General features: G+C 37.7%; 2 protein-coding genes across 9 annotated transcripts in view; both read left to right on the forward strand.

Moving 5' to 3' along the window:
- The window catches only part of LOC122200439 (olfactory receptor 481), a 47,309-nt gene extending 32,055 nt beyond the window's left edge, over positions 1 to 15,254 (forward strand). For 7 of the 8 annotated variants that reach the window (XM_042906027.1, XM_042906024.1, XM_042906030.1 and 4 more), the window contains 3 exons: positions 5,919 to 6,013; positions 12,783 to 12,833; positions 13,821 to 15,254. In XM_042906027.1, coding sequence (XP_042761961.1) covers positions 14,316 to 15,254 — 939 coding nt within the window. In that variant the 5' untranslated portion in view covers positions 5,919 to 6,013; positions 12,783 to 12,833; positions 13,821 to 14,315. The remainder of the gene's footprint in view (positions 1 to 5,918; positions 6,014 to 12,782; positions 12,834 to 13,820) is intronic. The other variant, XM_042906025.1, reaches the window with a different exon arrangement.
- LOC122201251 (olfactory receptor 481-like) lies at positions 2,350 to 3,117 on the forward strand (the record flags this gene model as incomplete). Its single annotated transcript, XM_042907159.1, has 1 exon — positions 2,350 to 3,117. A coding segment is annotated over one exon (768 nt), but the record flags the coding sequence as incomplete, so codon positions are not given.
- Positions 15,255 to 16,551: the final 1,297 nt, after the last annotated feature.

A 16,551-nucleotide genomic window follows, 5' to 3' on the forward strand; every position in this document is an offset into this window, starting at 1 on the left:
TTTCAAACTAATGTCAGTTTCTAGTACCAGAAAATAAAGAAATTGAAAATGAAAAATGAAATGAAAATGAAAATGAAAAAAGAAATCCAAAATGAAAAATGATGAGATTTCCCTTGCCATGTGAGAGTCGGGTATTTTTGTTGACTGCCACACAGAAATGTGATGGGATCCTGCGTGTTCCTGCAGTTCAGAGGAAGACATTCCCTTTAAGCTCTTGTATCAACACATATCATAATTACCAGTGTTATCAACACAGTCTTTCCCAACATGAAGCTGGTCATTAAAAGTTTGGTAATCTAATCTCTTGAGAGTGTAAACTGTGACTCCTTGCTGTTAAAATCGTTAGGGAGATTGTATCAGGTTCTGGAACACTAAATTTCCATAAGGCCAGGTCCCCAAGCCTCCCAGAGTTCCAAGGATTATAATAACTGTACATTGTAGCTGCTTGCAGAAAGGGATATATTGAAGTGTTGCTGCTTGACATGGTAGTATAAAGTCAATTTTTCATCCACCAAACTGTTAAATCTTTTGGAGATAAAAATGTCTCTTTTGGGAATTCTGGGGAAAAATCTGTACCAAATATGAGTTTGGGGTTCAAAATACTGTCTTTATACTGTCAATATACTGTCTTACACTGTCTTCCTCCTCTGTAAACCTTCAATTTGAGAAAATGGCATCACAATTTATCCTGAACCAGTGATATAGAAGCAAGTGACAGAAATAAAGAGCAAAACTTATTTGGGAGGACATACTTTTAACCCAGGCTAGACAAGAGTAATGCAGACAAAACCCCACTAAAAAAAGATGTGTTCAAAATTTGAAATTATAAAAGAACAAACCCAAATGCAAACAGTAAAAAACAAGGTATGTTTGCAGACACATCAAAGAACAGATTTAGACCATCAGGTTGTAATAGAATGAGCTAGTAGACAGTATAACATATTGGTTAATATTTTCAAAGGAATAAAAGAATAAGAAACCTCAGATGGGTTTTTGTTTTAGAAAAGACCACAACAATTTGAAAAAACAAACAAACAAACAAACAGATAGTCTGGAAATAAAAAAATATACCCAGAAAAAATAGGTTAGACGGTAGATTATACATAACTAAAGAGAGAATTAATGAGGTGGAAGATAGATCTTAGGAATTACCCAGAATATCATATACTTATCTATGCAAAAAAATGAAAAAATGAAAAAGTGCCATTTAGCATTATCTATCAGAATTTAAATTGGGCAAAGCTTTTGACCCAATAATTTCACTTCTTAGAGCATACCCAAGAGAACTACTGGTATATAAGCATTGGCAGGGTATAGCTAAATAAATACTGATCAAACACTTAGAATGCTATGAATCATTACAAAGATTGAAGGAGATTAGTACATGCCCACAGGGAATTACCTAAAAAATATTTTTGAGTAAAAGAAAGCAATATCAGAGCAATACAAACAGTAACATCACTCATGAAAAACCATATGGAAATCAGGAACAAGGAAGAGATTCTTGGTTATTCAAAGGGGGGACTGGGGTAGAGAAAAATATGGGGCAGGAAAAGGAAGAAGCATCTTCAATAACTGCATCTCTATTTAAGGAGTTCGAGATTTGGTGGGGGGATCTATATAATAAGTGGGAAATGCCAATGCTGCATTAAATCATGGGTCACTTTCACATGGAGCATTGTGGCTCTTCTGCAACTCCTCAGGAACTAACTGTGAGTCACAAGGTAGTGTTTAAGAAAATAGTTCTAGGCTGCTTCTTAGAAATATCACGGATGACCAAAGGATAGCCCACATTAATTGTGTTGGTCCAAATCAAGTTTCAAAACAAATTTGATGTTCTCCATTATTATATACAAATAATGAGAAGACTAAATGAAGCCCCTGAGACCTTTATGAACCTCAGACAGCATAATGGTGTAGGCATACATAAACGCACCTAATTTTCTCAGTCTTGTTGGATTTTCTCCCATTGGATTCTCAGTGGGATGTTGACAAACCTGTGCTTCTCTGACCTGAGGTAAGAGTTTTATATTCTAAATGGTCCTAAATCCTGAGTAAATAAACCCTGTCATATAGAGATGACTCCTAGAGTTTGTCTCTGTCATAATATTTGACCAGCAGGTAACAGTCATTCTTTGTTATTGATTTATTAATGTCCGTGCATTTGTAGCAGGAGCTACTAGTTGTTTATTTGAAATAGATTCTCAGTTATGAATTATTTGTTTACTGTTATCTATTCCTAAGTGTGTTAACATACAGCATCTCACTTAACAGCAGCCATGTGAGGCAAATATTATCTTAATTTTAAAAATAAGGATATTGAGTCTCAGAAGGATTATATAATTTTCAAGGTCACCTGCCAGGTGGCAGACCTTAAATTTATCCCCAGAGCTTTTGGCTCTGAAGTCTTCTTTTATTTTCATTGCAGCAACAGTACATCACGCTTTTCCATATCATACTGGCACCCACATAGTTCAGCTTGGCTCTGATGTTGTCTTTGGAACGGCTGAGTGTTTCCTGCTGGCTGCCATGGCCTATGATCACTATGTGGCCACCCGCTCTCCACTTCTCTACTCTACACACATGTCTTCCAGAGTCTGTATCGTCTTATTGGCTGCTTCCTATCTGGGGGGATGGGTGAATGCTTCATCATTTACTGGCTGTTTATTGAGCTTGACTTTCTGTGGACCAAATAAAATCAACCATGTCTTCTGTGACCTCCCACCACTAGTGAAGCTTTCTTGTACCCATATTTATGTTGCTGAAGTATCTCCTGCCATCTTAGGTGGGTCAATCATTGTAATCACATTGTTTATCATAGCTGTTTCATATCTATACATCCTGCATTTGGTCCTGAATATGCACCCCACTGAGGGAAGACACAAGGCCTTCTCTTTTTGTACTTCTCACCTCAGTGCAGCCACTTTGTTTTATGACACAGTCACATTTGTTTATGTCATACCAAAGTCAAGCCACTCATCTGACGATATTAAAGTGGTGTCTGTGTTCTATACAGTGGTGGTCCCCATGCTGAACCCCTTGATCTACAGTCTGAGAAACAAAGAGGTGAAAGAGGCAATGAGAAAATTAATGGCTAGAAAAAATAGGTCGTTTTGAAAGAAATTCAGTGTGATTCCAGAAACTGAAAAACTATAGTTTCAGGAACATATGTAATAGATGTTTATGTTGTCCATTAGCCTTATCACTTTATGTGAAGAACTATCTTAAATACACAATGCCAGTATGTTAATTAGTACCAACTTTAATTTATAATTTTCTAGGTCACAAAATATATCATTTCATGAAATTCTGCTGGGTTCATTTTAATGTATACATTTCAGCATTAGGAGACCTAGAGAATATAGTTTTACTTTTTCTCTGCTTTGCTCATTGGTTAGAGTCCATGATTACAGAGGGTTTTATTTTTCTTCTGTTAGGTTATTATTTTTAAAATATCTTCTTGTAAGTTAGTATCTTAGAAAGCATTGTGTACTCAATGGAAATGCAATTGATAGTAGTGTCAGTCCAGGTCACTTTCTCTGGAAGCCTTGGCCTGTCTTATACAGGGTTATCATAACCTTTGAAATGGAGTCTTGAAAATTTTTATTTCCACCTAGAATAAGAGACCAAAAGAATTTATTCCATACCTTTGCCACCAAAGCAACTCAATCCAGGTAACACAGAAGAACTCTGAAGGCTGAGCCTTTGAGAGTTCCTTTGAAAATTCCCAGTAGATTTTTCATATTTTTCAAAAGTTTGTCTCCAAAGACTTGTCTTTGAACCTTTGCTAACAGGCTTTTGAATAGTAGGAAAAACTACTGGGGAGTATTGGTGGGAGGAGGCTAAGGTACAGTGGAACTTTCTTTCAGCAAGCCAATTGGTATAAAATTATGGATTAAGACACCCAGGCTGATGCAGGCAAGGACTACACCTGCGATCCTTCTCCCAAATATCTCCCAAAGTGTTCATTGCCACCACTTCTGTCACGACTTTATTTTAGGTGTTTATGATTGAGCCTGGACAGTTTTCACCCTTCTGAATTACTTCCCTGCCTCCAGAACCTTTTGATTAATCATGTTGAAAGATTAAAATATGGTTTTCCAATTATTACAAAAGTGATGTGTGTTGTATGAATCCTAGAGTAAATGTGGATTCCAATTCTCCCCAATCCAATGTTCCCAGAATATAAATTGGTGAAAGAAGAACTCTTTACAAACAGTCAGGGATAAGAAGACAACTTGCAGAAGGAATAGCTTCAGGAATTCCTGGTAACTCAGGTCTCCTGTGGATGATGTTATTTATCCACAGTTTTTTAGAAAGATAACACCAGAGAGTCCGAGGCTAGTCACCAGGTTTTACAATGAAGTAATCAGGTGGCGTTCCCCCTCATCGCTCTGGACCTCTTATGTTGAGCATTTTAAAAAAGCATTTGTCAGCCATTTGTATATCTCCTTTCGTGTAATGTCTCTTCAAGTCCTTTGCCAATTTTATGCTCAGATTGTACTTTTCTTATCGATTTGTTCTTACTATAATCTGTCTACAACTCTTTTGTCAGATTTCTGCATTTGGAAGTTATACTCCCATTCCGGTTTGCCTTATCACTCTCTTAATTGTCTCTTGATGAACGGAAGTTTTTAATTTTAATGAAGTCTAATGTAACAACATTTTCCTTATTGTTTTGTGTTTTAGTGACAAGTTCAAGAAATCTTTTCCCAATCCAAGGCTACAAAAATATTCTCTCATGTATTCTAAAGGTTTTATACTTTTGAAACTCAGAGTTGGGCTGTAATTTTACTTTGTTTCAAGTATGAATTAAAAAGGGCAGAGCCAACACATATATTTACTGAGAGAATGTGTGAAACTATGTGGTTTTGCTTGTATTACCAGCTCCTCCTCCAAGACTGTTTTTTATTTTATTTTATTTTATTAATTATTTATTTTTTAATTTACATCCAAGTTAGTTAGCATATAGTGCAACAAAAATATCAGGAGTAGATTCCTTAATTCCCCTTACCCATTTAGCCCATCCCCTCTCCCACAACCCCTCCAGCAACCCTCAGTTTTTCTCTGTATTTAAGAGTCTCTTATGTTTTGTCCCCCTCCCTGTTTTTATATTCTTTTTGCTTCCCTTATGTTCATCTGTTTTGTATCTTAAAGTTCTCATATGAGTGAAGTCATATGATATTTGTCTTTCTCTGACTAATTTCACTTAGCATAATACCCTCTAGTTCCATCCATGCAGTTGCTAATGGCAAGATTTCATTCTTTTTGATTGCCAAGTAATCCTCCATTATGTGTGTGTGTGTGTGTGTGTGTGTGTGTATATATATATATATATATTATATATATATATATATATACACACATACCACACCTTCTTTATCCATTCATCCACCGATGGACATTTGGGCTCTTTCCATTCTTTGGCTATTGTTGATAGTGCTGCTATAAACATCGGGGTGCGTGTATCCCTTCGAAACAGCACACCTGTATCCCCTGGATAAATACCTAGTAGTGCAATTGCTGGGTCGTAGGGTAGTTCTATTTTTAATCTTTTGAGGAACCTCCATACTGTTTTCCAGAGTGACTGCACCAGTTTGCATTCTCACCAGCAGTACAAAAGAGATCCTCTTTCTCCACATCCTCGCCAACCTCTGTTGTTGCCTGAGTTGTTAATGTTAGCCATTCTGACAGGTGTGAGGTGGGATCTCATGGTTTTGATTTATATTTCCCTGGTGATGAGTGATGTTGAGCATTTTTTCATGTGTCAGTTGGCCATCTGGATGGGTTGTTTGGAGAAGTGTCTTTTCATGCAAGACTGCTTTTTAGATAAACTCCTTGGAGTGTAGGGGAAGGGAATTTTGGGGTGAAATGATTTACTTTTGCACTAGGGTTACTTCTGATTTCTGTCTGTCCAGGCAGTCCACGATGTCATCTAAGGATTGGCTGATTCCTTCTCATCTCTTCAAGGTCTCTCAGTATAATGCAAGCCAGACTATGCACCTGCCCTCAGGTATGCAACCTGTCACAGTTCTCTGCTCACAGGGAAACAATCCCATTACAAAACACCAAAAAGAATAAAATAATCTAGGAATATATTTAGTGAAGGAGGTGAAACTTCCTTTGTTTACTTTGTAAACTTGTATAGTGAAAACTATAAAATATTGATAAAAGAAATTAAATAAGACCCAAGCAAATGTAAAAACATCCTGTGTTCTTAGGTTGGAAGACTTAATATTGTTAAAATATCCATACCTTCCAGGCAGATTCAGTGCATCCCTACCAAAATCTCAATATAATTTTTATAGAAATGGAAAAAAGAATTATAAAATTCATATGGAACCACAAAGGGCCCCCAAACAGCCAAAATAATCTTGAGAAGGAACAGCAAAGCTATAGGCATCACATTTCCTGATTCAAAATAATATTGCAAAGCTACATTAATTCAAATAGTATGGTACTGACATAAAGACATACGTCTAGGCCAATGAATAGAATAGAGTGCCAGAAATACGTTAATGCATATGCAGTCAAATAATTTTCAACAAAGTCACCAAGAATACACAGTGAGGAAAGTCTCTTCAATAAATGGTGTTGGAAAAACTGGATATCCATATTCAAAAGAATGAAATTGAACTCTTTTTTTTTTAAATTTAAATACAAGTTAGTTAACATATAGTGTAATAATGACTTCAGGAGTAGAATTTAGTGATTCATCGCTTATAGATAACACCCAGTACTCATCTCAACAAGGCTTCCTTGATGCCCCTCGCCCATTTAGCCCATCCCCCCACCCAACATCCCTCCAGCAACCCTCAGTTTGTTCTCTGTATTTAAGAGTCTCTTATGGCTTATCTCCCTCTCTGTTTTTATATTATTTTTCTTCCCTTGAAATCTTATCTTAAAGTAAACAAAAGAATAAACTCAAAATGGATTAAAGACTTAAATGTAAGAAATAAAACTGCAAGAAGAAAACCCCTGGAAGAAAACAGGGGAAAAGTTTCATGTCATTGGTCTTGGCAATAATGTTTTTGGTATGACATTGAAATCACAGGCAGCAAAACCAACGAAATCACAGGCAAACAAAATCACAGGTAACAAAAATAGATAAGTGGGACTACATCAAACTTAAATCTTCTGCACAGCAATGAAAACCATCACCAAAGTGAAAAGGTAACTACAGAACGAGAAAATATTTGCAAACGATATATCTGATAAGACATTAATTTCCAAAATATATAAGGAACAACTCAGCAAAGACAACTCAATAGCAAAAACAAGAAATGGCCAAGAGGTACCAGGAAAGATACTCAACATCGCTCATCATCATATAGATGCAAATCAAACCCATGATGAAATATCACCTCATATGTGTCAAGATGGCTATTATCAAAAAAACAAAAGGTAAGTGTAGGTGAAGGGCACCTGGGAGGATCAGTCAGTTAAGTGTCCAACTTCGGTTCAGGTCATGATCTCACCATCTGTGGGTTTAAGCCCCGTGTCAGGCTCTGTGCTGAAAGCTCTGAGCCTGGAGCCTGCTTTGGATTCTGTGTCTCCCTCTGTCTGCCCCTGCCTCACTCATGCTCTGTCTCTCTCTCTCTCTCTCAAAAATAACTAAAAACATTAAAAAATTTAAAATTTTTTTAAAAAAGTAATTATAGGTGAGTATGTGGAGAGAGGGCAAACTTTTATACATTGTTGCTGGGAATGCAAAATGGTACAGCTGCTATGAAAACCAGTATGGAGGTTGCTCAATTAAGAATAGAACTACCGGGGCACCTGGGTGGCTCAGTCGGTTAAGCGGCCGACTTCGGCTCAGGTCACGATCTCGCACTCTGTGAGTTCGAGCCCCGCGTCAGGCTCTGTGCTGACAGCTCAGAGCCTGGAGCCTGTTTCAGATTCTGTGTCTCCCTCTCTCTCTGACCCTCCCCCGTTCATGCTCTGTCTCTCCCTGTCTCAAAAATAAATAAACGTTAAAAAAAATTAAAAAAAAAAAAAAAAAAGAATAGAACTACCGTATCATTCAGTAATCCCAACTCTAAATATTTATCTAAAAGAACTGTAATCAGTATCTCAGAGATATTAGCACTCACATGTTCACTCCAGCACTATTGACAATAGCCAAGATATGAGAAAGCAACTTAAATGTCTACTCACAGGTAAATGGATAAAGAAAATTTGGTATATATACATACAATGGAATCTTTTTTAGTCTTGAAAAGAGGAAATTCTGCAATATGTGATAACATGGATGAACTTGGAAGACATTATGCTGAGTGAAATAAGCCAGTCACAGAAGGACTAACACTAAATGATTCTACTTTATGGTGTACCTAAAACATTCAAAGTCACAGACTCAAGAGTGGAAAGATGCTTGTCAGAGGCTGGAATTGGAGTGAGATGGGAAGTTGCTAATCAACAGGCATCAGGTTGCAGTTGAGCAAGAGAAATACATTCTAAAGATCTGCTGCAGAACGTTGTATTGTAGTCAACAAGACCGTATTGTACACCCAAAAGCCTGTTGAGATGTCTCGTGTCAAGTACTGGTACTGCTATGTACCAGGCACTCTGCAATGTCCTCAGCATAAAGTGTGGAACAAAGCAGACATGATCCTTCCCTCATGTAAGTGTAGGAAAGTAGTCCAAAAAAAAAATAAATAAATAAAAATAAAAATAAAAGACCCGAAGCAATTATTTACACTAGTATCATCATAATTAAAAGTGTAATAGATGCAAAACATATTTCAGGATTCTCTGAAACTATACACCATGAGACTATGACTTAGTCTAGGGTGTCAGAAGAAGTTTGAATGGTGAAATAAATTTAAACCTGAGACCTAAGGTGACTAGGAATTGGTCTTCTGTTGAAAGGGGGTGGAGTGATGAATATAACCAAAAATGGTTTTTAGTTGTGGGAGTACCTATTTATCTTTAGGTCCTAGTATAGTATCTGATACATACAAAGATTTTCTAAAAATTGTTTAACACTAATTCAACAAACGTATTCAGTGCCTCCTACATTCTCAGTGTTGCACCATTAAAGAGGGATACAAAAATAGTCATAGACACTGCACTTTCAACCAAGGAAAGAGCAAGATGTTCCAACTATAATGGATACTAATCAAATGGTGTGAACAATATGTTGAGAGGAGGACAGGAATGAAGGGAATTTAATTCTCGCAGATATAATCTGAGATATTTTTGTGGAATTGATGGCCACCTGTTTGTGTCATTTATCAGCCACAGTTGGGCTTCCTTAAAACCTAAAGGAGATCAAGTCGGATTCATTCCTGGGCTGCAGGGCTGGTTCAACATTCGCAAATCAATCAATGTGATACATCACATTAATAAAAGATAAGAACCCTATGATCCTGTCAATCGATGCAGAAAAAGCATTTGACAAAATTCAGCATCCTTTCTTAATAAAAACCCTCGAGAAAGTCGGGATAGAAGGAACATACTTAAACATCATAAAAACCATTTATGAAAAGCCCACAGCTAATATCATCCTCAATGGGGGAAAACTGAGAGCTTCCCCCCTGAGGTCAGGAATACCACAGGGATGTCCACTTTCACTGCTGTTGTTTAACATAGTGTTGGAAGTTCTAGCATCAGCAATCAGACAATAAAAGTAAATCAAAGGCATCAAAGTTGGCAAAGATGAAGTCAAGCTTTCACTTTTTGCAGATGACATGATATTATACATGGAAAGCCCGATAGACTCCACCAAAAGTCTGCTAGAACTGATACATGAATTCAGCAAAGTTGCAGGATACCAAATTAATGTACAGAAATCAGTTGCATTCTTATACATTAATAATGAAGCAACAGAAAGGCAAATAAAGAAACTGATCCCATTCACAATTGCACCAAGAATCACAAAATACCTAGGAATAAACCTACCCAAAGATGTAAAAGATCTGTCTGCTGAAAACTATAGAAAGCTTATGAAGGAAATTGAAGAAGATACAAAGAAATGGAAAAACATTCCATGCTCATGGATTGGAAGAATAAATATTGTTAAAATGTCAATACTACCCAAAGCAATCTACACATTCAATGCAATCCCAATTAAATTGCACCAGCATTCTTCTCGAAGCTAGAATGAGCAATCCTAAAATTTGTATGGAACCACAGAAGACCCCGAACAGCCAAAGTAATTTTGAAGAAGACCAAACCGGGAGGCATCACAATCCCAGACTTTAGGCTCTACTACAAAGCTGTAATCATCAAGACAACATGGTATTGGCACAAAAACAGACACATAGACCAATGGAATAGAATAGAGACTCCAGAACTGGACCCACAAAAGTATGGCCAACTAATCTTTGACAAAGCAGGAAAGAATATCCAATGGAAAAAAGACAGTCTCTTTAACAAATGGTGCTGGGAGAACTGGACAGCAACATGCAGAAGAATGAAACTAGACCACTTTCTTACACCATTCACAAAAATAAACTCAAAATGGATAAAGGACCTGAATGTGAGACAGGAAATGTTCAAAACCCTAGAGGAGAAAGCAGGAAAAGACCTCTCTGACCTCAGCTGCAGCAATTTCTTACTTGACACATCCCCAAGGGCAAGGGAATTAAAAGCAAAAATGAACTATTGGGACCTCATGAAGATAAAAACTTCTGCACAGCAAAGGAAACAACCAACAAAACTAAAAGGCAACTGATGGAATGGGAAAAGATATTTGCAAATGGCATATCGGACAAAGGGCTAGTATCCAAAATCTATAAAGAACCCACCAAACTCCACACCCAAAAAATAAATAATCCAGTGAAGAGATGGGCAGAAAACACGAATAGACACTTCTCTAAAGAAGACATCCAGATGGCCAACAGGCACATGAAAAGATGCTCAACGTCACTCCTCATCAGGGAAATACAAATCAAAACCACACTCAGATATCACCTCACGCCAGTCAGAGTGGCCAAAATGAACAAATCAGGAGACTATAGATGCTGGAGAGGATGTGGAGAAACGGGAACCCTCTTGCACTGTTGGTGGGAATGCAAATTGGTGCAGCCATTCTGGAAAACAGTGTGGAGGTTCCTCAGAAAATTAAAAATAGACCTACCCTATGACCCAGCAATAGCACTGCTAGGAATTTACCCAAGGGATACAGGAGTACTGATGCATAGGGGCACTTGTACCCCAATGTTTATAGCAGCACTCTCAACAATAGCCAAATTATGGAAAGAGCCTAAATGTCCATCAACTGATGAGTGGACAAAGAAATTGTGGTTTATATACACAATGGAATACTACTTGGCAATGAGAAAGAATGAAATATGGCCCTTTGTAGCAACATGGGTGGAACTGGAGAGTGTTATGCTAAGTGAAATAAGTCATACAGAGAAAGACAGATACCATATGTTTTCACTCTTATGTGGATCCTGAGAAACTTAACAGACCATGGGGGAGAGGAAGGAAAAAAAAAGTTAGGGAGGGAGGGAGCCAAACCATAAGAGACTCTTAAAAACTGAGAGCAATCTGAGGGTTGATGGGGGGTGGGAAGGAGGGGAGGGTGGGTGATGGGTATTGAGGAGGGCACCTTTTGGGATGAGCACTGGGTGTTGTATGGAAACCAATTTGACAATAAATTTCATATTAAAAAAAAAACCTCAAGGAATAGTATCTTTCCAGGACAGAGGGAGTCTCATACTATGCCCATTTCCTAATTTGGTGGCTTTGAGGTGTTTGAGGTGTTAGAACCTCCTAATATGAATTATCACATTTAGCTTTGTTCTGAAGGTTATTGACTAATGGGCTCTTCAAGCCCAGAATCAAAGGTACCTGACCTTCAACCTTAGAGAATGTTCTGCTATGTGGCCATTGTTCAAGAATACAACCAGAGTTGATTGTGGCCATGTATCTTTGACAATCTGCCAGTCAATGTGGAAGTTGTGGTAGGCAGGGTTCTAAGAAAAATGTTAGTGTGAGATTCATTGTTTTATTAAGAGTTGATGGATTAAGGTTGGCAAAGGGGAGAGGGAATAGCATGTGCGTGAGAATCTCTTCCACCAATAAGCATGGGATGTATGTGAAGTGTCCTAGATCCACATTACATGTAAAAATACATATGATTTTTTAAAAGTTACATCACTTATGTTGAAAATAATATTGCAATTCCAATGGACTCATGTTTATAAGTTAAACTGTACTAGGAAACCCACATTATCTCTAAACATAGGTGACATGAAAACCTGGGCCACTGAATATAGCCACACTTCATAAATGTCACAAATTGTCACAGCCATATTAGTCATGTTGATCTAATAATCAACTTCAATGGTAGTAAAATATTATAATATTTTTCAGTTTATTTAAATTGAAATGTTTAATTATTATATTTAATTAAAAAATAAAAGGAACCACAGAGTATTGAGAAAGTATTTCATTCACACACTTTTACATAATCAGGTTTACATGCTATTTCTCTGTCCCAGTAGATATGTGCATGTAATTTCTCTATCCCAGTGGATTCTCAGTGTAGTTTTCCAGGACAAATAAAGAAATTAACTTGTAATTACAAGTGACGTAAGTGATTTGGGCCTTATCTCAAATGACATAAGCCTCACTTAAATATGGCACTGCTTTACAGTGACAACTCCTTGGAGCCTATCCCTAATGTTGTAGTGGATGTGTCCCAAATTTATACTGTTCTTTGTTAAGGGATACTGAAATATTTGATTCTCTTATATGTACCAGAAGTTACAAGTTGATTATTTCAAGTTCATCACTAGTAATTGAGCATCTATTTGTTGTGTGCACAGTGCTTGGTATTTTCATCCACATCATTTCATTTAACACAAGAATCACATAAGGTATGTATCATTATTTCCTTTTTATAGAAGAGGAAACAGAAGGTCAACAATGTCTTTCAATGTGCCTATGATTCCATAGATAGTGATAGGCAGAGCTAGAAACCGATATCAAGTTTGTGTGGCTGCAAAGTCCATGGTCTTTGTGCACATCACTTTGCCTTCCCTCCTGGCACTCATATCCAACTTTGAAAGCTTTTGTGCCTTTCATACATTTATTTTTTCTAAAGTAATTCTTTTCAGGCTGAGGCTTTGTCTTGTTAAAAAAAAAAAAACAAAAGCCAGAATGTGAGAATTCAGACACATAACCCTAGTACTGCTCATATTGTAGGATATCATGGTCATGATTCACACACAACTTTTGGGGAAATGTCCATGCTTGCTGATAGTTATGTATGTATGTTTTCTTAAGTCTTCAGATTGAAGTTCTTCAAGAAAAATCAAATTATTCTGGAGAATATGTTGCTCTTTAATCTAGAAAAGCCATGGAAATGGCCGAATGTAACTAACATACTCTCCCCTGTCCTTGATTATGTGCTCTAATTTGAACCAAGGGAATATTATTCTGAAATGATCGTTTTTCTTCCAATCCAATTTCCTAGCCTCCCTAGCTGGCTACTTCCATCCATACCTCTCTAACTACTCTCTCCCCCCATCACCATCATATGCCCCCACTTCTTATTTCCCTATAGTTTCATACTACAACCGATGAAACCATCACTTACCAGTGTAGGTCTCCAAATGCTTCAGTTCACTTTCCAATTAATCCCAGTCCATAAAAATACCTGGACTCTTCTCTGCTTCATGTAATCCAAGAAGCATGAAAAAGTATGATGTGAGAGATAAATCTTGGAAGATTTTGCAAAATATCCTGGATTTAGCTCATAACAATAAGAAAAATTGTGTTTGGCCCATTCAGCTTGAACATAAACACTTTCCAGCCCTTGGTATCAATGATAACTAAGGATGTGATTTTTTTTTTCATTCCAGGAAAAGGATCAAGTCAGAAAAACATGTCAAAATCAACTCGATACTTTTTGGTCCAGTAATTGGATAAATGGTGATAGTATTTACTGAAAAGAGAATACTGGTGCAGAGGCACATTTGGGATGAGGGTAGAAAATCAAGAGCTGACCTTTCTATAATCACTTAGGTTATTTACAGTTTATGTTATTACAATCAGTATTGCTGTAACATCATTTTACATATTCTTGTACACATGGGGAAGACTTACTCTACAGTATTTTATACTGTATAGGAGTAAAATAGCTGAATTCTAAGGTAATTGAGTCTCCAATTTTAATATATTCATGGAATTTGAAAAGAAAATTTGTGTGCACAAAGTATTCTAGAAGTGAGGCAAAGTTACCATTTAAAAATTTTAATTGTAGGGTTCTCTACATGTATCTTCATTAAATGTGGGGTAATTTCAACCATTTTAATCTCCTCTGGTTCTGATTTCAATAGCCACCATTAAATGAATAGATGGAGACTGAAAACCACACAGCAGTGACAGAGTTCATTATTCTGGGATTAACAGATAATCCCACACTATGTGCCATCTTCTTTGTGATTTTTCTAGGAGTTTATGTAGTTACCATCGTGGGAAATATCAGTATAATCATCTTAATCCGAAGCAGCCCACAGCTGCACACCCCAATGTACCTTTTTCTCAGCCATTTGGCCTTTGTGGACATTGGGTATTCCACTTCAGTCACACCAATCATGCTGATGAGTTTTTTAAGAGAGAAAACAACAATCCCTGTCACTGGTTGTATAGCCCAGCTTGGCTCTGATGTCACTTTTGGGACTACAGAATGCTTCCTGCTGGCTACCATGGCCTATGATCACTATGTGGCCATCTGCTCTCCCTTACTCTACTCCACCCAGATGTCCTCAGTGGTCTGCTTCCTCCTACTGGGGGCTTCCTACCTGGGTGGATGCATGAACGCTTCATCATTTACAGGCTGTCTGATGAATCTATCTTTCTGTGGACCAAATAAAATCAACCATTTTTTCTGTGACCTCTTTCCACTCTTGAAGCTTTCTTGTGGCCATGTTTTTATTGCTGAAATATCTCCCGCCATCTCTTCTGCATCCGTCCTCATAAGCACACTGTTTACCATAATTGTGTCCTACAGCTACATCCTCCACTCAATTCTGAATATGCGCTCTACTGAGGGGAGGAAGAAGGCCTTCTCAACCTGCACTTCCCACCTCACTGCCGTCACTTTGTTTTATGGGACAGTTTTGTTCGTTTATGTGATGCCCAAGTCCAGTTATTCAGCTGATCAGGTCAAAGTGGCATCTGTCATCTATACAGTGGTGGTCCCCATGTTGAATCCCCTCATCTACAGTCTGAGGAACAAGGAGGTGAAAGGGGCCATGAGAAAACTAATGGCCAGAACACACTGGTTTTCCTGAATCAGATCAGATATAAATCCATAAATAACAAAGCAATGATTCGGGGAAACATTTGTGCTGGATACTTTAATGATATTTATCATTAACTTCATCACTTTGATAGTGAAGAGCTCCTATAAATGTAAAAAGCCAATGTTTACTTCCATATAAGAAGTTAAATGTATCATTTAATGTGGAAATCTGTTTCATTCAAATTAAATATGAACTGTTCAAGGTAAGAATACCTGCTTGCAAAATAGTTTCATTAATCAGTTGTGAGTCCTATATTAAATACAGAGAGCTATTTCCACCAAAGATCAGATTTAATTGAATTCCATCTAGTTAAATAACATTTGGGGAAAAAATTTGTCCCCAACAGATCTGTAATAAAAGACAATATTGACAAGTCAGGACGTTCAGGCCACTTCCTTTAAAGGTACTGCCTTGCCTTTGTCAATGTATATTTAAACATTTGGGAGCATTGATGTTCATGTCTCCAGAAAGCCTCTATGTGCACTTTATTGAAGTGAGAGCAAAGATCATGATTCCTCTGCTTGGCCATTAAGAGATCCAACCCAGATAACACAGAAGAGACCTTGTATACACCTGTGCCAACTCTTTTTACAATGTAAGTCTTACCAGATGAGTCTAGGGTAAGATTTCAGAAGCTGAGGTTTCTTTGGAGGGGGAGACTGGGACATTGGGACTTTGTTTCAGCAATAATTTATAGGTAGGAGGCATGAAATTATGGGTCAGGCAAATAATACGTTTGCCACACATTTTGTAATGTCTCTCAAGGAGGCGTCCACTGTCCCTGCTTCTTCCACTGAACTTTTGGCGCTTATGATCCCGTCTGGTTATGGCAGTTGCCTCTAAATTGATTCCCTGCCTCCTGTATGCCTTTCACAATGGTTTATGATTAATATTTTAGCTAATATATTTTGTTAGCATATGAATAATGTCAGACAAATTCTGAGACACTTTGGAGGGACCACTTTGCAAGCTGAGCTGGTAAAGCGCCAAAGTCAGCACGGACACAGCCCTTTGCAAAGAGAGGGCTCCCAAAGGTATGACTTCAGTCTTGGAAAAGGGCATGTTCGAGTCACGGTGGGAGATCTGCACTCTGGTGGTTGAAGTTTTTCAATGAGTGTTTCTGGAAGTCTTTGTCTTCATCTTTCCTCCTATACTTTGCTTTTCACCAGGATTCATCTTCTGCCCTCTTCCCTCTCCTCCTCCCCATGATCCCCATAGGTAATCTTATCTTCTCCCATGAGCTCAGCTGCCACTGGTGTGGTGACAGAGTCCCTACACACCTTCC

The sequence above is a fragment of the Panthera leo genome, chromosome D1 (assembly GCF_018350215.1).
Source record: "Panthera leo isolate Ple1 chromosome D1, P.leo_Ple1_pat1.1, whole genome shotgun sequence".
NCBI lineage: Eukaryota > Metazoa > Chordata > Mammalia > Carnivora > Felidae > Panthera > Panthera leo.